The sequence below is a fragment of the Brassica rapa genome, chromosome A08 (genome assembly GCF_000309985.2).
Source record: "Brassica rapa cultivar Chiifu-401-42 chromosome A08, CAAS_Brap_v3.01, whole genome shotgun sequence".
NCBI classification, from domain to species: domain Eukaryota; kingdom Viridiplantae; phylum Streptophyta; class Magnoliopsida; order Brassicales; family Brassicaceae; genus Brassica; species Brassica rapa.
Window position 1 is genome coordinate 10,000,859 of NC_024802.2, and position 27,421 is coordinate 10,028,279.

Sequence of the window (27,421 nt, forward strand, 5' to 3'; positions counted from 1 at the left end):
ATTATTTAGAAAAGTTATACATTAAATAAACTAATGTAAACAATAAAAAAATTATTTGAATATATGGATATAGATTTCTAGTATGACTATTTTGTAGTAGATAAAAATGGTATTTCTCTTAACAGATAAAATAAAAGATGACTTTATTGAAAATAAATTATGAATGAAGTTTAGAGCGATCCAAGATTTTTGGATCTTGATCTTGTATGCGTCCGGGCACAAAATAATTGAATGGAAAAGCTCATCGTTTGTACGACGTCACCTGTTTTGTTTGTAAGAGACACGTTCATAATATAAAAATCATCAGCATATCTCACCGACCATAATCAGATCTTTTGTATCGAAAATACTTGTTTATTCTCCAATTTTTGTTAACATTTGATGCAAGTATCGTTTGTCTAGTCAAAAAAAAAGTACCGTTTGTTTGTTCCACATGGCAACGTCATGTAATATGCGAATTTGAGTCAGAGCACAATGATAGTATTATCACAAACCCTTCACTTACATATTACAACTTTTATTGCAGAGATCAAATTATGGGAGACACTCTTTCATGTGTTGCATTATTTCAATACAAATAAGACAGCATAGGATGTTCTTTCTTGTAAACGTACATTTCAGTCTACCACCGCAGTAAACTTTGGCAACAATTATGAGAAAATTCATGGGCCGTTGTGTATATAAACACCATAAACCCTAATAAAGACTCCTACAAAATCATCACCGGAGATTCTGACGGCGGCTTAGCACCGACGGCTACTGCAAAAGGATTGTTTATCTGTTTACTCTGGAAGAACATAACGTCTTTTGCGGTAGCTAAAAGCTAAGCTCTCGGTCAGCATACATACCCTATTACATCACAAGTATTCGAATATCGAAATAATAAAATGGCAGCTCGTTCGCTCCCCGGCGCCGTTAAATCTCTTTCTCCACCGCATCCGGCAGTGTTTCTGTGACATCCGTCACTTTCGAAATAATAAAAACAATTCAATAAATAATAGTTTATGAAATCTTCATTTATAAATATAAAAGTCAACGTCCACGCTGTAAATCCATAATATAAAACAACATCCGAAATATAGATAACGGTATAAGTCCGAAATATAAAGACAACATAAATCCGTAAGTCTGAAATAGGAAATAACATAAACGATAAAAGTCCAAAGGCCTAAAAGCCCGATAATGATAAAAGCGATAGAAGCCCAAAAGTCCAATAGCACCGGTCCGATAATCACTCCTGCTCGTTGGTCTCACCTGAAAGGGGGAAAGAAGGAGGGGTGAGCAACAGGGGAGTTGCCCAGCGAGGTATGGGATGCTAAACCGCAAACCACAGACTGAGTTCATAGCACTACTAAAATGTAGGCATAGCTCTAGCATGAAACAAACACGGTGCCTATTACACCACACGTAACAATCAATATTCGGCTAGAGGACTAGCCGTTACAACTCATGCGCTTATAGTACATAGCTACTCTATGCACCACGCATCTCCTCATAAGGATATATACATATACTCGAAGCGTCGCTAGTACAGTCTGTCTCTGTACCCCCGCCCATCGTAGCGTCAAATGCAAACGTCTCTGCACCACGCCCCAAACAGTAGCGTCGAAGCTCAAACGTCTCTGAACTCACGCCCATACCATACCGTAGCGTCGAAGCTCAGACATCTCTGAACTCACGCCCTCATCACATAATCCCTACTCATAACTATGTATATACATATATATAGCAGTTTTAGCATCAATCATTTCACACAATCGTTGAATCCTCTATTATCCTAATTCCGGTTAACAATCAATATCAATAATGAACAAGCAAGACTCTCAAACAGACTCGATTCACAGAGACGGATCATGTTTCGAAACTAAACTTTCCATAATGGTAGTACTAAACTAGCTCGGGATTTAACGGAGTAGCCCTCACCTTAGTAATAGGGAAATGTGGTATCTATGAACTCCAGATGCTCAAATAGACTCCAAATCTGAAATCAGGGCGAAAAATCGAGTGAGAACGCCTTTCGAACGGTTTAAAACGGGTCTAGTCAAGGTTTATGGAAAAGTCAATTCGATGGTCAAAGGTCAATCCGGTCAACCCTTGACCAGAAATCAATTTGTCCTAACCGACCGGTTTACCCTAACCGAAACGAAATCAATTTAAACCGGTCAAACCAGTCAAACCAGCGGTTAACCGAGTCAACCGAGTTGACTCACCAGGTCGACTCAGCCGAGTTGGCGAGTCGTCGGCGAGTCACCGGCGACGGTCACCGACGGCGACGGCGATGGCTTACCGGTGGTGACGGCGGACGACGGCGGCGACAGAAGGCGGAGCACGGCGACAGCGACGGCGTTCCGGTGGTGGTGAGGCGGTGGTCTGGCGGCGGAGACGATTTCTGGCGGCGGCGCGTATAACTCACGCGCGCACAGAGGCGAAACTTCCGGAGGCTCTAGCGGCTTCGTCCGGACTCCGATTGCGGCGTGGTCGGTGGCTACGGCTTCGTCTCGACGAGAGGAACACGATGGTGGCTCTGCATGCGCGAGATTCTCAACGGTTAAGAAGATATGGCCGATATACTGAACGGACGAAAACAAAGCTTAAGAGGCGGCGGTTTCCGACGATTCTCAGCTGAGGTTGATGGTGATGACGAGCTTGACGATGTCCTGGCGTGCGGTGGCTCCGGCGAGGACTCCTGGTGGCAGCATGCAGTGGTTCCTATCTTTTTTCTTTCACTCTCTCTCTTTTTCACTTCTTCTTCTCTCTAACTTTTCTGATTTCTTTTTTTTGATGCAGGTGGAGAAAACAATGTGAAGATGGGGTATTTATAAACAAACATTTTAGTTTTGATGTATTGCTTGGGCCTTAGCCGGCTAACGAGTTCCGAGATCGAAATTCGGATCGTTACAATTCTCCCCCACTTATAAGGAATTCGTCCCCGAATTCAAGTCATAATCTGACATGTCCAATGTCATCGTAACAAAACCTCGAATAATAATCCTTGCTCGGCTCAGGTCTCCTCTTGAATCCTATTCCTCCCAACGAACCTTGACCAACATGGTCACTAGATACATGGTCACCACTCCCTAGACTGATTTCACTTGCTGACCAATAAAGAGATATGTTCCCATATATTTTGGTTAAGCTTCTTTAGATTCCGAGTCTTTGATTCTTTTTGAAACATCCTCCTTCAGATTTATTAGGTCGCCAACTTCAAAATCCAAATCCTTACGGCGCTTATCCACGTAACTCTTCTGACGGTCATGGGCTTCCTAACCTAAGCTTCGAGCATTTCCATTTGCTCTACCGTCTCTTGAATCATTGCTGATTCCATCTCACGTCTCTCCCCCACTTTGGTCCAACAAAGTGGTGTACGACTAGACCCACCATAAAAACCTCGACGATACTATCATAATACTCAAATGATAACATGTATATCGCGATGAATCTTGATCGTTCCCATGCTCTCCATAACAACAATCTGAATTTGCTTATATTTCGGTTAGAAGATCCCCCAAAAAAAACTAAAACTTAACCAAACGCGAACTCACAAAACTATGAAAAACTCTTAAGTCAAATAAGGTGTGAGGTAACTCACACCAACCACAACCAATCATACACGACATTCACTAATCTCGAACTATACAAGATAACCACAAAACCACAAATATTAACACAAGCAAGTATGTTAAGAACACATACCCGCTATCGGCTCAGCTCCATGGGGATCTCCAACCGCAAACGCACATGGAGCGATGGCTAGACGCTTCGGTGGTGGTGGAAGTGCCGCATTTCCCCTCCTCGGGCAATCTCTGATGAAGTGACCTGGCTGACCACAGCCAAAGCAGACATGTGCCGCTGCTGGTGCTGCTGGTGCTGCAATCTGTCTGACTGGTGGCGCAACCTGAGCATCAAATAGCCTACTCCGACAAACCCTACTCTTATGTCCCATCTTTCCACAGTAAAAGCACTGTATGCTCGGTTTGTCCCATGTCCTCTGCTGTGCCTCTGAAGTCCCTCCAAACTTAGGCTGAACTGCCTTGGAGTACTTCTGCTCCTCTGCCAAACCTGCCTCCTGCTCGGCAGCCTTCTCCACCAAATCTCCCAATCTGTGATAAGTGACGACACGGCACCTGTTGCGAATCTCCACTCGCATCCCATTCAAAAATTTTCTCATCAGGTCTTCCTCTAAAATGCCCTCTCTAGCAAATCTGCGAAGTTGGTTAAACACAACCTCATACTCCCTGATAGACATCTCACCCTGGCTTACATGCTCGAACTCGCATTTCTTCCTATCCATAGCTTCCTTCGGAAAGTATTTCCTATCGAACTCTCGGATGAAGTCTGCGAAGGTAAGCCTCTCTGGCCCAAGGTGACTCAATCGTATTCCCTCCCACCATATAAGAGCATCTCCACGAAGGTACTGCATAGTCAATCTGAGCGACAACTCTGGTGGACACTCAATAATCTCCAGCTTCCGCTGCAAGGCTAACTTCCAATCATGTGCAGCTACAGCATCCACTGTCCCACTAAAATGCTCCATATCCATGTTCCTCATCTGACGCGTCAGCCTGTAGAACCTCTCATCATAAACCGGGTAAACATGAGGTCGCGGTGGTGGTGGTGGTAGATCCTGAACACCATGAGCAAACTGCTGAGCTGGTCCGTGCTGCAGTGGAACCTGAGGAAGGGGAACCTGCTGAACGGGATCCTGATGATCATGCTGAGCGGGAATCTGCTGATCCTGCTGGACCTGAACCGGTGGAACTTGCTGAACCTGAATCTGTGGACCCTGCTGCACCTGAACCTGAGGAGCCTGCTGAACTGCAGCCATCTGACGAGCAACCTCCTGAGCAGCTACTCGGGCAGCCTCCTGAGCGGCCTGCCTGGCTGCCTCCTGGGCAATCTGCTGAAGTGCCTCCTGAGCGGCCTGTCTAGCGGCATCCTGAACCATCTGTCTCAATGCATCCTGATCAACTGGTGGAGCCGCGGGTGGCGGAACTGCGGGCTGCTCATGCTCATCTAAATCGTCTCTAACAGCTCTGGCGGTCTGGGCACGAGTGGTTCTTCTCCTTGGCGGCATCTGAAAGGAAAGCGAAAAGTCAACATACGCTGAACTTTTGATACCAACATTTAAGGAGAAGTGATATCGAACGGAAATGTGCTATTTATTTTCATTTTCAAAATCCCCAAATCCCCGAAAATATTTTGAAATCGTCTAAAACCGTCAAAACCGAATAAAACCGAATAAAACCGAATAAAACCAGGTCTCCAAAAATCGCCATCCCGGGTCGGAGCCGGGACAGAACCCCGCTCTGATACCAAAACTGTGACATCCGTCACTTTCGAAATAATAAAAACAATTCAATAAATAATAGTTTATGAAATCTTCATTTATAAATATAAAAGTCAACGTCCACGCTGTAAATCCATAATATAAAATAACATCCGAAATATAGATAACGGTATAAGTCCGAAATATAAAGACAACATAAATCCGTAAGTCTGAAATAGGAAATAACATAAACGATAAAAGCCAAAGGCCTAAAAGCCCGATAACGATAAAAGCGATAGAAGCCCAAAAGTCCAATAGCACCGGTCCGATAATCACTCCTGCTCGTCGGTCTCACCTGAAAGGGGGAAAGAAGGAGGGGTGAGCAACAGGGGAGTTGCCCAGCGAGGTATGGGATGCTAAACCGCAAACCACAGACTGAGTTCATAGCACTACTAAAATGTAGGCATAGCTCTAGCATGAAACAAACACGGTGCCTATTACACCACACATAACAATCAATATTCGGCTAGAGGACTAGCCGTTACAACTCATGCGCTTATAGTACATAGCTACTCTATGCACCACGCATCTCCTCATAAGGATATATACATATACTCGAAGCGTCGCTAGTACAGTCTGTCTTTGTACCCCCGCCCATCGTAGCGTCAAATGCAAACGTCTCTGCACCACGCCCCAAACAGTAGCGTCGAAGCTCAAACGTCTCTGAACTCACGCCCATACCATACCGTAGTGTCGAAGCTCAGACATCTCTGAACTCACGCCCTCATCACATAATCCCTACTCATAACTATGTATATACATATATATAGCAGTTTTTAGCATCAATCATTTCACACAATCGTTGAATCCTCTATTATCCTAATTCCGGTTAACAATAAATATCAATAATGAACAAGCAAGACTCTCAAACAGACTCGATTCACAGAGACGGATCATGTTTCGAAACTAAACTTTCCATAATGGTAGTACTAAACTAGCTCGGGGTTTAACGGAGTAGCCCTCACCTTAGTAATAGGGAAATGTGGTATCTATGAACTCCAGATGCTCAAATAGACTCCAAATCTGAAATCAGGGCGAAAAATCGAGTGAGAACGCCTTTCGAACGGTTTAAAACGGGTCTGGTTAAGGTTTATGGAAAAGTCAATTCGATGGTCAAAGGTCAATCCGGTCAACCCTTGACCAGAAATCAATTTGTCCTAACCGACCGGTTTACCCTAACCGAAACGAAATTAATTTAAACCGGTCAAACCAGTCAAACCAGCGGTTAACCGAGTCAACCGAGTTGACTCACCGGGTCGACTCAGCCGAGTTGGCGAGTCGTCGGCGAGTCACCGGCGACGGTCACCGACGGCGACGGCGATGGCTTACCGGTGGTGACGGCGGACGACGGCGGCGACAGAAGGCGGAGCACGGCGACAGCGACGGCGTTCCGGTAGTGGTGAGGCGGTGGTCTGGCGGCGGAGACGATTTCCGGCAGCGGCGCGTATAACTCACGCGCGCACAGAGGCGAAGCTTCCGGAGGCTCTAGCGGCTTCGTCCGGACTCCGATTGCGGCGTGGTCGGTGGCTACGGCTTTGTCTCGACGAGAGGAACACGATGGTGGCTCTTCATGCGCGAGATTCTCAACGGTTAAGAAGATATGGCCGATATACTGAACGGACGAAAACAAAGCTTAAGAGGCGGCGGTTTCCGACGATTCTCAGCTGAGGTTGATGGTGATGACGAGCTTGACGATGTCCTGGCGTGCGGTGGCTCCGGCGAGGACTCCTGGTGGCAGCATGCAGTGGTTCCTATCTTTTTTTCTTTCACTCTCTCTCTTTTTCACTTCTTCTTCTCTCTAACTTTTCTGATTTCTTTTTTTTGATGCAGGTGGAGAAAACAATGTGAAGATGGGGTATTTATAAACAAACATTTTAGTTTTGATGTATTGCTTGGGCCTTAGCCGGCTAACGAGTTCCGAGATCGAAATTCGGATCGTTACAGTTTCTCGTTCCATTGTCTTAAGGTATTTTTTGGCTACATACAAAATGTTACCGTGAAAATATTTTTGTTAATATTTATCGTATTGTTGTTGGATTCTAGGAGTAATTACGTTGCGACATCACCAGGATTACTAAGTAAGGGATGTTCCACCAGAGTTACGTGGAGAAGCTCGAACAAAGAGCAAATCAAGAGGCAGAGTCTGCGTGGGCTCCAGATCCAGTCACAGGATATTACAGACCTTCTAATTGTGCGGATGAGATTGATCCAGCGGAGCTTAGGAAGATGCTTTTAGAAAACAAAGCCAAGCCTTTCTGAGGATTTTGATTGGTTGGTTCTACGGGAGGCTGTGTTGTAGGTAGGGGATTGTCATGATTCCGTTTGTTATGTTCGTCACACTGTCTATTTGCTATGGAGAGACTTGAAGTGAAACAAAGATAATATTTCTCAGTTCAAAATATATTTGGATCCATTTTAAATATCTACAGTTCTGAACAAAGTGTTTCGTAAGTATGCTGACTTGTCTTTTAAAAGAGATCTGGATGTTTTTTTAGGATATTACAATTATGAAAAAGATCACATAAACGATTCAACAACCGACATTACTAAGAATTTACGTCTAACTGTATTATCAGAACCGCCCTATGAAGACCCATGTCTCACCGGGTTTACTTGTACTATGTTAAAATTCCATTGTAAACTTTTTCTTTGTACCTAGTGTAGAAACATTAATGAAACTATAAAGGGACTTCCACAGATCGGTGGATGTTTAAAATTAATATTTAAGATGATTTATCATTTTAATCAGAAAATGAAACATATTGATTTGTCCCACTTTATAGTTTTTTGTACAACATCAAAAATAACAAAGAAGATCATGTATGGTAGTATTATATCATGGTTGTTTTTTGTGTCTCGAAGCAGCTAAATATTAATACAATGTATATAGACTCTTCTTTTAGGGGACTGGTCGAGTTAAAACCGATATGACCTATGCATGGTTTAATCAGCCTTCACGGAGTTGAGGGTAGGGTTCCTTCTTTTTGCCTTTCAGCTCGGACGGGGCATAATTATTCGTTATTCAGTAAAATTTAGCTAGTTGTTTTGTACCCGGCTTGAAAACAGATATTTAGTGTTGTCAAGTCGAGTATCACATATCTAAAATTTGTTACTCGCTAATAAAAGATGTGGATGTTTAAAATTTAATATTGAGGTGATTTATTATTTTAATCAGCAAATGAAACATATTGATAGAAATAGCTAAATTAGTTTAAAACGTCAATTAAAAAAAAGATAATTTCATTATTGATTATATATTTCGTCCTATTTTATAATTTTTTAACAACATCAAAAACAACAAAGAAGATCATGTATGGTAATATCATGGTCGCTTTTTGTGTCCATAGTCTTGTTGAGGCAGCTAAGAGCTTAATACAATGCAAATAGACTCTTCTTTAGGTGACTAGTCGAGTGAAAACTGAAAACTGATATGACCTTTGCTTGGTTTAATAAGTTATAAATCTCGTGGAACTGAGGGAACATGCAGTTCAACCATTATTTGAGCCTTCACGGAATTGAGGGTATGATTTCTTCTTTTTCCTTTCAGCTAGGGCTGTACATAATTATTCGTTAATCGGTCTAATTTTGCTATTTGTTTTATCTCGGCTTGAAAACAAATATTTAGTATTGTCAAATTAACTGGATATGGTAGTACCGAATAAATTGAATGAATGTTATTTTTTAAGAAACCGCAATATATAGATATGGTTCAGTATATTAAGCGATCAAACCGAATAAACCAAAGAAACCGATTAATTCAGATATATTAGTATACTTATATATAATTTTTTTAATAATATGTATTTGATCAATATCTCTAATAAAAGTCAGAGAAACTGACTATAATATTAGTCATTAAAATCATCAACTAAATATAGATAAAAGTAATGATGATATTATCGGTAGATATTGTTAATGTCAATTGATATTTATTCATAACAATTCATTCAATCTAAAATTTGTTACTCGCTATACAAGTCAAGTATTAAGTATTATTAATTTGTTCCCGCGTTTACTCACTACAAGAAAAAAGACTTTTATTAGCGGACGAAAAACCCTATCTAACGATACGACAGCGGTTTATGAAGCGCTGTATCATCGCCCGTCATAGTAGGTCAGACACATTAGATAGCGGTTTTTTGCACTGCTATCTTATTGTTATATATTATAGCGCTTTTGTGTATGCAATTAAATATATTTTTATAGCGTTTCTTTTTCGTTATTATTATCTTATTAAATAATAAAAAAAAAATTAAAAAATATATATCGAAATAGCAATTTATAAATTAAAATTGATTTATAATTAAAATTAATTTATTAATTAAAATTGTATTACAAAAACGAAACCCAAAATTAAAAAGACCCTAAACCCAGATTAAAAAATAAACCTAAATCTAATCTTCTCAGCCACATGTGTTGTCTTCTCCCATCCACCTTGCCGTATCCTCTTCTTCCTTGTGTGTCTTTGTCGTCTCTCTTTCTCCACCTCTCTTCTTCTTCTTGCTCGGCTTCACCTCCACCACCACCGCTAGATTCCTTTGCCATCTTAAGAATCAAATGAAAGTCTCAGAACAGAACACGTGATTCACTAATCAAATCTGAGGATACATCTTAAAAGAACAATCCAAACTTCACCTGTGTAATCCTGACATTGGCTTTCCAAAAAAAAAAAAGGAATCATTGGATAAACAGATCTGAAAACCCTAAAAATCAATACCAGAAATTAAGAAAACACAGATGCTGAGAGAGAGAGTCACAACACTCGAACCTGCTTCAGGAGTTTTAAAACGTCACCGGACAAGAGGATGAGCACTGCGATGTTGCGAGGGCTTTGCTTTGACAAAACTTCATCACCACCTCGAACTCTTCACGCCTCCACTCTCCGCCGCCCTTTCAGAAATCACCCTCGCTACTAAGCACCACCATGCTCCCTCCGAGTTCGAGACCGGTGACGACAGCGACGAACTCAGACCGGTGCAGTCGTCTCTTCTACCATGGTGGTCCAACAACCAGTTGCTTTGCCCTCATTGGATTAATTGTCGATGTTGTTGCTGAAGAAAGAAAAATAAAAAGTCGTAAAGGAGAAGATAAGTGAGAAAGAGAAAGACTAAATTGTGGCCTTTGGATTACGTTGCATCAATGGCTAAGAACCGTGATCTTTGAGAAAAAAAATTAACCAATGACAGAGAAGGTTGGAGATAGACAAAAGAAAAATCTCAGCCCTTAGATTAGAATCAATCAATGGTCATAAAAAGAAGCAATAAAATTGTTTTTAGATTTCTTTTTAATTGTTTTATAAATTGCCTAAATGTAAAGATTATATATTGTAATTTAACATATGAAATATAAATTTTGATTAGATTTTTCTGGTTATATGATTTTCAAAAACTGCATAATGGGGTTTTTATAATTAGTTTGTGTAAAGTGTTTTATGTTATGATTTTAGGGTTAAAATTTTTGAAAGTACAAGGGTTATAGTTACTATATAAGGATTTGTGATTAAGATTTAGATTTAAAATTTGTTAGATTAATAAAATTTTAGATTTGAAATTTATATGTATTGGATGCATGGTTTATATATGTTTCATGTTAGGATTTAGGGTATAGAGTTTGATTGAGGAATTAAGGTTTGTGTGTTTGGAAGTTATATATTAAACTTAAAAAGAATAAATTTGAGTTAAAATTCAAGATTTGAAGTTATAGTATGAGAATATAAGATTTTTAAGGTTTATACTTGGAGTTTAGGGTTTAAAAACTTGTTTAGGGTTTAGGGATTAGATAAACCAAACATAGCATTTTAATTATTTTGCTATTAAACATCCGCTATCATAACGTTTCCAAATATACTACTCTATCATAGCGTTTCAAAATATACAAACGCTATCTAAAACAAACGGGTATGTCAACCATAGCAGAAAGACAAAAATGCTATCCTCTACTGCTATCAAAACCAATATTTCTTGTAGTGACTTGTTAACCGTTTATTTCATATAATAATTATACTTAATAGGTGTTGTTAGTAATTGTTTCTTTATAAACAAATCCCGAAATATTTGTTTTAAAAATTAAATTCCTTACTCCAATATTAAAGCCAAACTAGTTGATGCCCCGCACCTTGTGTGGACTAATATATCTACATACTTAACCATTTTTTAGTTCTGATGTTTATTTTTATAAAAATAATAATTAATTTTGATAGAAATTTTAAATTATTATAAATCATAAAACTTCAATATTAATATTGATAATCAATGTATTAAATTATTTTCTTTTGTTTCATAGTTTTATTTATGTGATGTAGATTTTGGATCAAAATATTTTCTATAGTAATAATTAAATTAAGAAATTTGTATTTGTAATTAAACACATATATATTGTATTTGGACTGAAAAGAAATCACATCGCACTGAAAGGATTTTATAAAATCACAACTATAAAACATCAACAAAATAATGATAGTGTAGGAGTGTTCAATCCGGTAAAACCGAACCATTTAAAATCGAACCAAATCGAAATAGAGAAAACAATCTGGATATGGTAGTACCGAATAAATTGAATGAATTTTATTTTTTAAGAAACCGCAATATATAGATATGGTTCAGTATATTAAGCGATCAAACCGAATAAACCAAAGAAACCGATTAATTCAGATATATTAGTATACTTATATATAATTTTTTTAATAATATGTATTTGATCAATATTTCTAATAAAAGTCAGAGAAACTGACTATAATATTAGTCATTAAAATCATCAACTAAATATAGATAAAAGTAATGATGATATTATCGGTAGATATTGTTAATGTCAATTTTTAATATCAATTTATTAATTAAATATCTTAAATATCATGATAAATATATATTTAAATATTTTTTAAATAATAGAATATATACATATATCAATAGAATATGGTAATTTTTATCAATTATCTTAATATCATGATAATATATAAATATTAAAATAATAATTTAAATAATAATATTAATTAAATTAATGATTTATCTTAAAATCATGGAAAAGATGACAAGTAGACAAATTAACTAAAATCATGAAAAACATGACAAGTAAGCAAATTCACTTATCAAATAATAGTATAGATAGTGTATTAGAGTAAAATGAGTTTTACGTACTTAATTTAGTTTAATAGATTCAATTAATCAAATATTTTAAATTAAATAACAGATTTGATTAAGTAACATAACAAGTCAAACAACTAACTAGCAAGTATCAAAATTTTAACAAATATTTGATATGTCGAGTACCTGTTTTAAACAAATCAAGTCCAAGTAACAAATTTGATTACTTAAAAAGTTAAAAAAGCCAAACCAAGTAATAAATATGGAAAAATTAACGGCTACTTATCCCGTGCCCAGCCTTGCTTTCAGCTGCCGTAGGACGTTTCTAAAACAATAACATGGTTATGATGGCAGAAGACAAGAGGGGGATTGTCTGTCCTCTCGAATGCGCAAGTCAAAATACCAAAACGAAAGGAGAAAGATAATAGGTTTAAAGAGTCATGTAGTGGCCGGGACTTTATAATAAATAAACACTTATGAGAAGAATCAGCTCACACCATCTGGTTTCCAGGTAGTATAAAAACTTGAGGGCATGACTAATCTCCCAAAGGCATCATGCCTATTAGCCCAATCTAGTTGGATATTTATTTCAACTGAGTTTTTAGTTTTGCAAACTAGAGGACATGACTCTGTACGGATTCTACATCCACGTCTGAATGATGGGGTTAGTAGGATTATATAAGAGTTACTACTAAGCTTCAAACCAAATGATTTTTTTTTTTGGCTTACAGTTTTCTAAGTGACATTTAGAGACGTCAGACGGGCCAATCCGCGTTCAAGTAGCCCAACCAGTAGCAAGTTCAACTACTATGCGGACTGCGGGCTGGTCTGCTGCGGATTGCAGTTTGTATATATATGTCAAAGCTCGCCCCGCCTAGCTAAGCGGTTTTGTGGGCCATCCTGCAGGTTCAAAATATGTTATGTAGTTTCCATGCTATGAATTATATAGATTTATGCTATGAATGTTGATATGGAATAAGTTTAATCCTAAGTAGTTATAGTACTTTAGGGGTCAATCTAACCTCTAGATAATTTCAATCACTAAGAATGCAAGCTGTACAATTTAATCTAAATGCAATCAAGGTAGTGATGTAAACAAGTCATAAGTAACTAGCAAGGCAAAAACAAAACTCAAACTTTCAATCAATAAGAGAAAATAGGACTCATAGGATTAAGCATTTGACTTAAAGTAGCTAAGATCCAATCTAGAGTGGCAAGCTATCAATCAACATATTTTCTTAAGTCTAGACAACAATCATCAACATGTTCTTTGTCAATATAAATTTTCATTTACTTTCATTAGTCAAACATCAAATGTCTTTGGTTCAATTCACTCAAGAAATCATTAAGAAAAACCCTGCTAACTATCTAAGCTTCTCTAACATCAAATGTCTTTGGTTAAGCAAGAAAAGAGAAAAGTTGAGTTGGTTCAAACATTTCATAAACATCTTCCGAATATGAAACGTCTAGAGTTCTTATTTAGAGAGATCAAGACTAAACTAACATTAAGAGCACTCAACAAGCAAGAAAATAGATAGATATCTAACACTAAACACCCTAGATCTTCACTTAATCACTCTAACCAATGAATCCAACAAGTAACTACTCACTAATAGACATGAATAACCCAAAAACATAGATGATTGAAGGTTAATAATTATTAATGGTCAAGATAATCCAATAAACACAAGTGATAAAGATGAAAAGAAGCTAAAGATTGAATCTTTCAGCAAAATAGATTTTGTGTTTAGAGAAAAAAAGATAAGTCTGAGTATTGGGTCTAAAAAATATTTATAGAAGTCTAAAAACAAGATGGGTCAACCCAATAAAAAAGTGGTATTTTCGTCTATAGCGACTTGGTCTTCCCACTACAGGCTGGTCGCTACGAGACTTTCAACTCTTCAGGATCTGTATCGACCCCCCCATGTCGCTATGGAGGTCGCTATGCTGACTCGCAGGACATCCTAGTGACTAGATGACGTCGCTAGGATACTTGGTCGTCTTTAGCTTCAGTCTTGGTCTGCTCGTAGCGACCACTCCTGGTCGCTACACATGTCGCTAGGGAGAATCATGTGGCGTCTTAGTCGCTACATAGAAGTTGCTATGATACCTAGCACCAGAAAATGATTTACGCTACAAACATCTATATTTTGATCTCAAAACATCTCAAATGTCTTCAAAGTCACCAATAAGCATCTCCAATGCCTGATATAGACATATATAATGCAATGCAATCTAAATCTACACTAAATGCATCCAAATGATTAATATGAAAACTAAAATGAAGCTTAAAACCATGTAAATACATAAGATATTAAATGTCACTTTTAGAATGAATAATACTTATGAAAAAAAAATGTGACATTTTTTTCCGTAAATGTAGTGAATTAGATTGAAAAATGTTTATTTTAAAAAAGAAACGGTAAGAGAATTGTAGAAAAACGAAAGAGTTTAAACAAATACTCTTACAGGTTAAACTTTTGCATACAATATATTTGTCTTTAATTATCATCCAATACTTGTGTTAAAAAATTAACAAAGTTGAGAATAACCAATTCAATAATATATAATGAATTGAGATACAAAAGCCAAAGATCATCCTTAAGCCTATATCAGCTGATACAAAACAAGTGAAAATTAAAGTGTTTCGTTATTTGATTACAAAATTCACTTCTTTGTGTTTGTTGTAATAATTAGATTCCAAAGTTCCAAAGAAGTATAAAACCTAATTTATGTTGTACAAATATGAAATGCGATTTCCATTATATTTTTTGGTCATGCTTGTTTTTTTTTCTATTTTTTCTTCTTTTTATTTTAAATGGCTTAAATTTTCTTAGTTATAGAGAATAAAATACTTAAGAAAACATATGTGTCTCAAACTATTCACAATCTTTTTATTACATCAAAATTCTTAGTTTTAAAAATGTTAAGCGAGTAAACCCGCGTCAAATAGTCCAATCCATTGTGGATTCAGTTTTATTTTAATATATGGCAGTTGATCGACCGTGGATTGCGGTTTGTATATGTGTGTCCAGAGCCGCCCTGCTAATGGACTATTTGGACATAATCTACGGGTTGTGGTCTACCTTTACATCTCTACTTTATAACAAGATTTAATACAAACCATAGCACACCACAATAATGGCAATAAATGATGAGATTTATATTTATAACGACCCAAATCAACAAAAACAGTTGCCAGAAAAGAAAAAAAAATCTAAAAGGTGGCTTGTTGTAAAACGAAGAAAAATTGGTTTAAGTGAGGAGAGGGACACGCGACGTGAGGCTATTCTCTTCATCTGCAACAATATCACTCGAGCCTTTCCTTGAACCGACGGGTTTGGCGTTTCTGTAAATTCCATATAGTATGAGTTGCATTGTCCCAAACACAAACCCCACTCCGTTTGGCACCTACTCATTTTAATCACCCAAATGGAAATTAATTAGTTTAACATAAATTGAATTCAACGCCTATCCCAAATCTTACTAGAAGACGCATTAGTGTACCACCACCGAATAATGGTTGTTGAATTAAGACCAGACACTTTTTTTTTTTTTTGAAACACTACCAGACACTTTTTAGAAAATATTATTTGTTTGAAAAGTTCACCAAAAAAATGTTGGAGACTCGGAGTCCACAACTTTTTAAAATTATTACGCATACATCGCGATTTATTTATTTTGTAAAATGGTATGAAAATGACACGATGGAGTTGAGTAGGGTGTCAAACAAAACTATAAAATATTTTTGGATTATTGTTGGTACTGAAATAACTTATTATTAAATTATTAATTTCCGAAAATATTTAAAATAGCACCAAACAAATTAACTAAAAATTATTATAAAATAAAATTTGAACAATAGTAAACAATTCAAATATACATATAGTTAAGAACAAGAAAAAAATTCATTAATTATTATTATACTTGAAAAGATAGCATTTAGAAGGAAAAAACAAATCAATTACTCAAAAAAGAATAAAAATATAATAATTTTATGATATTAATAAGATCGTATATTTTTATATAATTTTACTATTTGTCACGTTAGTATCTTATCAAATTGTGTTATAATTTTAAATATATTAACTTTAATCTAAAAATATATATTAATTTAGTGTTAATTTTTTAAACAATCAGTTTTATTCTTTATATATATGTCCAGAGAAGTAGACTAGGAGAAACAGGAACCTCTCAAGACAAAAAGAAAGATTCGTAAAATAGCCAAGCAGAAGTTAAACGACACAGTAAGCGTAAAAACCCTTTTAGAGAGAGGAGACAAAGAAAGAGAAAGTTATGATCCGGCGGTCGGGCGGCGCGTGAGCGACCGTACCGTCGCCGGATCCCCCCTTTTTTTCACCACGGTGCGTTTATTCGGGTTGCATGTTCAAGCTTATGGTTCCGGGAGATGGAGGCTACTCTAGCTTCGTCGTCGCCGGCTTTCTTCCGGGAGGCAGAGGCTTTCTCAGATCTGTCGACGCCGGCTCAAGTTCCCGGGAAGTGGAGGCTAGTTTAGCTCCGTCTTCGTCGGCTTCAGTCTCCGAAGGGTAGAAGCCTTCTTTGGTTTGCTCTGTCGGTTTTGGATCTCCGTATCTTGCGGGTTATGTTTACTAGTTTATGTTTCTGTTTTTTATGTTTTGGTGTTTGTCGTCGTCATGTCTGGTGTATGGTTGTGAGGGCGTGTTATCGGAGATGGTTGTTGTCCTCCGATGATGGTGCGACGGTCAAGAGAGAAAAGAAGCGGTTAGAGTCTCGGGATGAAATATCCAGTGGTGGTTAGCAAGGAGTCAAATGAGATCTCGGTTTATCTCTCCGTGGTTAGAATATCCGGCGTTACCGCCGATCCTTCTCCGGCGAAACCGGTGAGACAAGATGAAGGTAGTGCGTAGACACGTGTTGATAGACTTGGACAGTGTCGGTCACTATGTATTGGGCTTTAGGCCCAGATGTATGTTTGTTCGGTCCGTTGGGGTTTGTGTAAAAAAATGGGCTTCGGCCGTTTTTAAAATAAAACATTGACGACAAAAAAAAAGAAGTTAAACGACACTTACAAGTAGAAAAACATCGTGTTGGAGTGACGCATATACGGTCCAAATCGCGCCGTTTAAGAAGAGGAAAAACGACAACCAAAACGGCATGTATTTCACGCTCTTTGTCGTCACTACTGTTTTCTGCAAATTAATTAAACACTATTAGTCCATTATCAGAAATGTGAAAGTGAGATGGTACGTCTCTTTCTCTGAGATTTTTATGTATAATGGACCCACCAAGTCATGGTGCGCATTATTAACTGAAAAAAGAATAATCCGTTCCATTAAGATAGATTTTTGAAAAAAAAAATTTACTTCACAAAAATATATTTTTTTGTGTTTTCTATGAAAAAATTATAAATTTCAAAAAAATTAATTGACTTTATTGAATTACTATTGGCTAAATGTTATTAAAAATTAAAAGTTACAGAAAATTATATATTTATTATGGTAGTTTAATGTGTTTTTTAATATGTATAAAAATATTAAAAAATCTATCTTTATGAAACGGATGAAGTAATAAACATGAGGTGTTACACATTATAGCAATTGTAAGGTTTATATTAAATTAAAATGAAAAATTATAATGACGTACGTATTAAATGATTGACATCTGAGTAGGAATACCACTTTTCAAAATTATATTAATGAAAAATCCTCTAATATTTAGGTTTAGAGTAGTAATTGCTGTTTAGAGTTTAATATTTAAAAAGTGAGGTTGGATTTAGGGTTCTATAAACAATTTAAGATGATTAGTTTAGTCTTTTTTTATCACAAACTTAAGTCATTTATGAAAATAAATTAAAAAAATAATATGTGGTAAAACTAGAATTTCCTCTTTATAAAATGACATATGTTAGTTGGTTTATATAAATGCATGTATGATCGAAATAACCTTTATTAACGTTACTTAAAATGACAGCTACCACCAAACATAACCACTACACTACAAGAAAACACAAGTTTTACGAGGGCAGTTTTCCTCGCTAATTCGTCGTAAAAGCAGTGTTACGACGAATTAGCGAGGAAACCCGTTTCGTCGTTATATGTTTGTCGTAACGCATATATCCTCGCTAAATCGTCGTAAGTTAGCGAGGAAATAATTTCGTCGTAAAAGCGAATGAGGATATTTCGTCGTAAAGACCACGTAAAGATTCCTCGTAAGGACGTCGCTAATTTTCCTCGTAAAGACCACGTAAAGATTCCTCGTAAGGACGTCGCTAACATTCCTCGTAATTACCACGAAAATCTTTCCTCGTAAGACACACGTAAATAAATACTCGTAAAATTGACGTAAATACCTTGAAAACTTTCCACGTAAAGAAAACGTAAAAACCTTGATAGATTTCCAAACGTTTCCTCGTAAAAACCACGTTAAGCTTCCACGTAAAGAAGCCGCAAAATTAGCTACGAATTTACTTCGTTTCATTATTTTATAGAAATATAAAAAATTATAATTATAAATATAATTTAAATTATTTAAATTATTAATGAAATTAAAATTCTAAAAAAATCAAAACCAAAATATTTTATTTATAAATAAGTTTTGAATTCATAATACAATAACCGAAATTAAAAAGAACTTGGGTGGTCGTTAATTAATCGCCTCGTAGAATTCATCACTCCTCGCCTGAACATCCGCCTCGGCATGTGAGTCGTCGGTCGGTGACTGGCCTGGGATAGGATTTTGTTGTCGCATGGTCCTCAACAAAGTCGCCCATTCCGGATTTGTGGCCGCTACAACGTCCAAGAAGCCCTCGAGTCCACCCATACGAGATCGCAGCTGAGTAGAATCTCTACGCAGCTCAGTAGACTCTCTACGCAGCTCTTCGGACTCCCTACGCAGCTGAGAGACTTCATCATCCCGTCGCTGAACATAAGACGATGTCGCTCTCGGAACATCGTTGACGGAACCAATCCCCAACGTCCGTCCCTTTTTTTTAGGGACAACCTTAAAAACAAAAAATAAATTTTGTTAGTAAAAATTTAAAGTTAAATTAAATGAATATTTAAAAAAATTAAAATTTTAGAAAATTTACCTCCTCGTAAAGCTTATCCACTTCAGGTGTGGATAAGGTGACGGGTAATCCATCGGTGGACTGTTGGGTCAGCTGGGTCTGGCGTTCTTCAACCCGAGCAGCCAAATCGTTGTAGATTTGCTCGGACTTGCCATCTATAAATCGGCCCGCCTTGTTCTTGTGGGTCCTCTCGTAAAGTTGCATAAGAGACGGGAATTCTCCCGTCTCTTTGGCCTAAAAAAACATTTAAGAAAGTTGTTAATTAGAATATATATATAAAATATACTAAAAATTTAATATAATTAAATTTTTAATTACCATTTCCAAACGGACACCAGCGTGGGTTTTTGGCCCGTAGTGTGAAGCATCGGCCCGTTCCCGTGCTCATCGACTGTGTTACGGGAGTTAGAGCAAGACTGGGCGATTCTAATGGAATCAGGAAGACGCCAATATCGGATGAGGTCATCCCAGACATCCGTGGTGAGCTCAGCGGGTTTGCCACGCTCATACCCCTTCACGATCCAGTCACCCTTCCAGTTGGAGACCGTGTCCAACAAGCGAACTTTCGCCTTCGCTTCAAACTTCTTCCTCACCCTCTCAGTGATCCCGAAGGCCCAATTATATTTTTGCTGTTGAAAAAAATAATTTATAATTAGTTTTTCAGAAAAAAATATATATATAAATAATAAAAAAATTTAAAGATATATATTTAATTTATAGAACTTACAGCGTAAATTTTGAACCACGTCTTTCTGACGTAGTGGGGCGTCATTTTCCAGTTCGGATGTGCCATGGAGAAGTAACCTTTTATCGTGTCGGTTACGTCCGATGCAAGACATCCGTCAATCCCCCACCTGAAAAATACAAATTTAAAATATAAATTATTTTTTAAAGTTATAAAATAATTTAAAAAGAATAAAAAAATAATGAAACATACCATAAAGTTCCGTCCGGTCGGTCGGGGTCGATGACTGGTAAACCTTCTCTGCCTGGCAGACGGAGAATGTCCTCTACGGTGTACTGCGAGTAAGGAGCACTCGGAGGCACCATCAAATCGGGATGAATCTCGGCCGCGGGCATCGGAGGTGCCGGCATCGTAGGAGGCACAGGAGGAGGAGGCATCTGGGGAGCACTAGAAGAAGGAGATCCAATGACTCTCTGAGTGTACTGAGTCTCGGGGACAGTCTCCTGACCCGAAGAACCGGGAGCTGAAGAAGACGACGGGTCTAAACGACTACCCGGCTCTCCGAACATCTCTCTGTAATGGGCAGTAAGTCTACCTTTTCGAACCTGAGAAAAAAATTTAATTTTTTAAATTTTCGTAAACATATACTTCCCAAATTATCCACCTAATCAACACTAAATAACATAAGATCCGTAAACCTATCTAAATTCCCTATACTAACCACCTAATCTATCCTAAACTAATCAAACTAGAGAGGAATTAGGAGACTTACCATTGCTACGAATTAGGGAGGAAGTGGAGAGGAAGTGGAGAGGAAAGACGGAGCGAGCTCGCTCGGGATATATATAAGATTACTTGTCCTCGTAATTTCCTCGTAAACTTACGAGGAATTACAGAGGCCCGCGTTTTCAGTTACGACGAAATAGCGACGAAATACAAAGGCCCGCGTTTTCGTTAACGACGTTTTTACGACGAAAAGGGTTACGTGGAATTAACGAGTTAACCAGTTACGAGGAATTAGCGAGCCTTTATTTTCTATAAATACCCACAACTTTCCTTCTCAAACCACACACACAAACTCACAAAACACACCCTATCTCAAATCACACTCCTCACCAAAATACTTTTCAAATTAGAAATATTTGAAAAAAAAAGAAGAAAAGAAGATATTAGAATTTATGTGGGTGAGACTTAAGTCTCGCCACATATAATTCCAGTATCTTTCTTTTTTTCTTTTTTTCTAGTTTTTATACTCCCGCTTTTCACCAATTTAGAAAATTTGGAAAAAAAAAGAAGAGAAGAAGATATTTGGAACTCATGTGGTCGAGACTTACGTAAGTCTCGCCAAATGTGATTCAAGCATCTTTCTTCTCTTCTTTTTTTTAGTATTTTTAATATTTTCGTCGTAATATCGTCGTTATGTTACGACTCTTTTACGACGATTTGGGCTTACGTGGAATTAGCGTGCCCCGCTTTTTTAATTTCGTCGTAAAGTCCTCGTGGCCTTACGAGGTGTTTACGACGATTCTGTCCTACGTGGAATAAACGAGTGCCACCTTCGTCATTTACTTTACGTGGCATTTACGTCAATTTACTTTACGAGGTCTTTACGACGATTCTGTCCTACGTGGAATAAACGAGGATTACGTCGTACATTCGACGTCAGGTTACGAGGAATTAACGAGCAGTACGTTTAAATCCCTAAAATCCGAAACCCCAAACCCCAAAACCCCATATTCCTTATCTTCTACTTCATATATTCCAAACCCCATCTTTATTTTCATTCCAAACCACAATTCCCACATTTACTTATTTATAAAACAAACTCCCACAATTTCTTATTCATAAAACAAACTCCCACATTACCTTATTCATAAAACAAACTCTCACATTACCTTATTCATAAAACAAACTACACAAAATCAAATACATCAATCGGATACATCGACATTCTCGTCATCACTAGAAATATCATCATTTTCATTAAACTCGTCTTCTACAGCTTCGTCTGTGGCATCATCGGTAAGATCTTCGTATTCGTGATTATGCGGATCAATGAGAAGGATGTCATCAACTTCTTGTTCAGGTTCCTCGACTTCATTTATCTGTTCTTCTTGCAATGGTGGTTCTTCTCCACTGATGATTCGTCCTCGAGGTGTAACTTTGATCACTGCTAACCAATTTATACCCGAATCTCTCATCCGAGGGTATGGAAGGAAGCTAACTTGGTCTGCTTGTGAAGCTAAGATGAAAGGCTCGAATTTGTTGTACCGACGTCCACCGTTGACATCAACTACACCAAATTTGTTAGACCGAACACCTCTGTTGACGACGGGGTCGAACCATTCACATTTGAAGATGACGCATTTCAGCTTCAGTATCCCTGGAAATTCGACTTCAATAATCTCCGTCAAGATCCCGTAGAAATCTGTTTCCCCTTTCACACATATTCCATAGTTACTGGTCGCCCGCTGTCTACCATACTCATATGTGTGAAAAGTGTAGCCTCGTGTGAAATACATCTGTGATGTGGTGACCTTTACAAGTGGAGATTGAATTACTTCGTGTAACCACTTAGGATAATCTGCATCGTCGTCATAATCAACCTGCAAAAATAAAGAGAACATTAAAATACAAATCATGTATGAAAAAATAGTTTGAGTTATAATACCTGATTCCGCAACCACTTAATGAAGTGCTGATCTTTCCTTTTGTCTACGTCACTTGTGGATATACCAGGAAATGTTTCTTCGACTTGAGAAACAAATAGGCTGTAAAATTAATCACATTTCATAGGAATGAATCTCTTGCAATTATATAATTAATTATATGTGTTTTGAAGTGTCCATATATGTTACCTTTCAAAATAACGCATCAATGGATCCTCGCAATTGAGTAGAATATAGGTGTGTGCACTATGAGCGTCTTGTTCACTCGACCACCAAACCTCTTTAGACTTCCCACCGAGTCGTCCAATCTGGCTAAAGATGTCTGGAACACCAGCAACTGCATATGTTGGCGCAACTCCACCATCATCATATCTTCTTGGAGCTCTTCTACGGGTACGTACTTTTGACGCAAAGTAGTACGATGTGAAGTGAGAAACTTCTTCCGTCAAACTTCCAGCAATTATAGAACCTTCAACTTTGGCGAGGTTCTTTGCTTTTCCCTTCAAATATTTCATGGCTCGCTCATACTGATACATCCATCCGTAATGTACAGGTCCACGAAGCAATGCTTCATATGGGAGGTGGACAGCTAGATGCTCCATGACGTCAAAAAATCCAGGAGGAAATATCTTCTCCAAGTTGCACAATAAGATGGGAATGTTCTCCTGAAGCTGTTCTACAACTTCTTCTTTAAGAGTGCGTGTGCTCAGATCCCTGAAAAATGCTCCAATGCCTTTTATATTCCAAAAACAATTAAACACATTGTTAGTCGTATATTATTTTGCAAACTAGACCGTTATAAAATTATTGTGATATAAAACACTACGAACCTGCAAGTGCTTCATGTACGTTTGTTGGAAGTAGCTCCGCAAATGCAAAGGGCAGTAGTCGTTGCATAAAGACATGACAATCATGACTCTTCATCCCAGAGAACTTTTGACCCTTTTCAACACATCTAGAGAGATTTGAAACATACCCATCGGGGAACTTCACTTCTGATGCCACCCAGTTGAACAACACCGACTTTTTTTCTGAAGACAGTCTGAATATCGGAACGGGAACTTGTCCATTGCTTTTAATATGTAACTCGCTTCTTGAGCAAATATCCGGCAAGTCCAACCTCGATTTTATGTTGTCTTTTGTCTTCCCTGGGACATTCAATATTGTATTCATGATGTTCTCAAAGAAATTCTTCTCTATATGCATCACATCGAGGTTGTGGCGCAGAAGAAGATCCTTCCAATATGGCAACTCCCAAAATATACTCTTCTTGTGCCAGTTGTGATGAACACCGTAAGAATCAGGCATATTACGAGGGACATGCCAATTACCACCCCAACGAACTGTTTCGTTAGCTCCGTAGTAGTCGATTTGTGCTTCAATTTGTTCTCCAGTTAGATATGGTGGAGAAGTGTCTCTCACAACCCTTTTGTGCCTAAACAAATTCTTGTTTCTTCGGTAAGGATGGCCAATGGGAAGAAATCGACGATGACAATCAAACCAACTTGTCTTCCTACCATTCTTCAGTTGAAACGCATCTGTCGTTCCATTACAATATGGACAAGCTAATCTCCCATGTGTAGTCCATCCAGACAACATCCCATATGCAGGAAAGTCACTTATGGTCCACAAAAGCATAGCTCGCATCGTAAAATTCGTCTTCGTTGAACAGTCATACGTCCTCACCCCTGTTGACCACAAATCCTTCAACTCTTTTATCAGTGGTTGTAGGAAAACATCCAGGGACCTTTTTGGATGGTTCGGACCAGGTATCAATATCGTCAAGAATAGCAACTCCCGTTGCATGCACATCTCCGGTGGCAGGTTGTATGGCGTAAGAAAGACTGGCCACAATGAATATTGTCTCCCTGACATTCCGAACGGACTAAATCCATCTGTGCATAATCCGAGATACACATTCCGGCTATTGCTAGCAAAATCCGGATGTACTTTGTTGAAATGTTTCCAGGCTCTTGCATCTGATGGATGAGTCATCTCACCATCCGTCTGAGTATGCTCGGCATGCCATCTCATCTTTGCAGCAGTCTGCTCTGATTGATACAATCTTTTCAATCTGTCTGTAATTGGTAGGTACCACATCCTTTGGTACGGTACCCTATTACGTCCCCGTCCTTGCGGCTTGAATCGTGGCTTCTTGCAGAATCGACATACTTCTAGCTTCTCATCATCTCCCCAATAGATCATGCAGTTGTCGATGCAGACATCTATCATCTCCGAAGGCAACCCAAGACTATAAACTAATTTCTGAATCTCATAATAAGAATCAGCAGACACATTGTCTTCCGGCAAATACTCTTTAAACAAGTCCGCCCATTCGTTCATGCAACTTTCAGGTAGATTGTGATCAGTTTTAATATTCATCATTCTAGCAGCCAACGACAATTTAGAGAGACCTTCTCTACAACCACTGTAAAGTGGTTGATTCGCCGCGTTTAACATTCCGTAAAACTTTTTTGCATCTATATTAGGTTCTTCATCTTCATCATGAGCTACGAATGCATCAGCTACCATATCATGAACCCTATCATAATCTACCATCTCCTCCTGATGGTAACTATGTTCATTATGCAAATGATGATTAACCGGTTCTTCCTGAAAATTGCTATTACTACTACTAGCTTCATTCTGATCATAATTATAACCTTCCCCATGTTGAAACCAGATATAGTAATTTGGCGTGAAACCTCTATTTATTAAATGCTTCCAAACATTTTCACGGTTTGCCAATTTCGAATTGTTGCATTTCCGACAAGGACAGAACATCTTACCACTTTCTTGGGCGAGCGGTGTTGAATCTGCTTGGTGCATAAATGTCTCCAGCCCCGCAAGGTATTCTTTCGTCACTCTCCCGTTAGCATCTCTATGCATATACATCCAATTCCGCAACTCGTAAATAGTCCCAGAGCCAGCCATTTTTTTTTCTTTCACGTTTTTTGTTGTTGGTGTGTTTAAAATGATGTTCCAACATCCATATTTATAGAAAATTTCGAATCTGGTAGTTGTAATTTTACTATGAAATTACGACGAAAATTAATTGTATGGCCAAAAAAAAAACGTGAGCCACCTACCAAGTTGGTGGATTCAAAATTTCCTCGTTAAGTACACGTAAAATATTTCGTCGTAAAGCACTCGCGAAATTTACGTGGCTTTTACGAGGAAAAACTATTTCCTCGTAAAAGCCACGTCAATTTACATCGTCTTTACGACGAATTTTTTTTGTCGTTACCTTACGACGAAATAACGATGCTTTTCTTTCTCAACGTACTTTCCTCGCAAAATCAACGTTTTTTTACGAGGAATATTTTTCCTCGTTAAACTTCCTCGGTAAAGATACGTTTTCTTGTAGTGTAACCTTATTCCTCCTGAATTCTGAAACAAAATGACTAATATCAACAATATTCGAATACCACTAAACTAAAGACAAAATGAATCAGTAAACTGCAAAACCGAAATAAACCAATATGTATACAATAGCCTCTGCACCAGGTGGGTCGTTTTTAGTTATGGACGGATAAGCTTTTGTTTGGAATGCACTCAATAAGGACCAAGTCGATATGAACGATGTCAAGTAACAAGCCTGATTCAATAATGAATATCTGATGTTGATATAATGGGGACCTTCTTTATTTCAAAACGTGGGTGATATAATAAAATGAGAAATTCCCTAGGATATACCTAAAAAAAATTTGTCATAAATATAGATCTTAAAAATAAAAATGACTAAAATAGACTTAAATGTTTTATCATAAGAAGTAAATATATACTTATATCTTTAGAGTTAATTAATTTAGACATTAGAGTTAAGGGGTGGAGTTTATGGTTTAGGATTTAGGGTTTAGAGTTGAGGAGTGGAGTTTTGGGGATAAGATTTCAAATTAAAAAAAAATTTAAAAAATTAAAATTTTCAAAATAAAAAATGCTATTTTGGTCATTTTAGTTTTTGAGATCTATTTATGTGACAAAAACTTAAAAAAATCTATTTGAGAGAATTGTCCTAATAAAATATATATGCTCAAATATAATATAAAGTTTTGGACATATATTTAAATTAAGAATGACCTTACCATAGCAGAAAGAGGAGAACCATACATTATAATGTTGAGACCAGCACATATGAAACCCATCGATTGAGAACGCGTTTTCTCATCTTTAAACGCACTTCTCGTGGCCGCAATCGCTGCGATTGGGAAAAGGACGTTCAACATCGATACCACCACGATTGTGTGTAACTGTAAGAAAGAAAGAAAGCAATTATATCAACCAAACGCTCTGTATAGAAAACATTGGAATTTCTACTTTCAAGTTATTCTAGTACAACTTATTAGTGGGTCACATATTTTAATCAACTTGACTTTAAAATTTAAAATAATGTGATACAGAAAAACGGATAGTCAGATCCAAATCTGAACAAATGCATCAAATAATATGTAGATTTTAACCAGCTATCATATAAGAAACATAGAAGATCAAGAAGCAAGAAAAATAGTATATATAAGAAGAAGAAATCAAATAAAATAAAATAAAAGAACCTTGAGATGTCGAGGTGCGTATAAGACAAAAAGGGAGACATAGATGATTTCAACAAGAGCACCA

General features: G+C 37.5%; 1 protein-coding gene across 11 annotated transcripts; it reads right to left on the bottom strand.

The window, feature by feature from the left end:
• Positions 1–475: 475 nt before the first annotated feature.
• Positions 476–27,421, bottom strand: LOC103844278. Of its 11 annotated transcripts, none has more exons than XM_033277014.1 (7): positions 27,358–27,421; positions 26,893–27,057; positions 10,095–15,816; positions 9,962–9,971; positions 6,656–9,871; positions 3,694–6,349; positions 476–1,254 (listed from the first exon to the last, which is right to left on the bottom strand). In XM_033277014.1, the coding sequence occupies exons 6-7, from the start codon at positions 5,072–5,074 to the stop codon at positions 1,232–1,234; spliced, it is 1,404 nt and encodes a 467-aa protein (XP_033132905.1). In that variant the 5' UTR covers positions 5,075–6,349; positions 6,656–9,871; positions 9,962–9,971; positions 10,095–15,816; positions 26,893–27,057; positions 27,358–27,421; the 3' UTR covers positions 476–1,231. The 11 variants fall into 11 exon arrangements, 10 of the variants coding, with proteins under 10 accessions (XP_033132905.1, XP_033132903.1, XP_033132904.1 ...); XM_033277012.1 differs by having other exon boundaries at positions 9,962–9,981; XM_033277013.1 differs by having other exon boundaries at positions 9,962–10,020.

Excerpts from the sequence above, each read along its gene's own strand:
- LOC103844278 (XM_033277007.1), bottom strand. The coding sequence starts at position 5,074 with ATGCCGCCAAGGAGAAGAACCACTCGTGCCCAGACCGCCAGAGCTGTT. Across the intron at positions 1,255-3,693 it reads TGGAGCTGAGCCGATAGCGG|GTGAGACCAACGAGCAGGAG; the intron begins GTATGTGTTCTT and ends TCCCCCTTTCAG.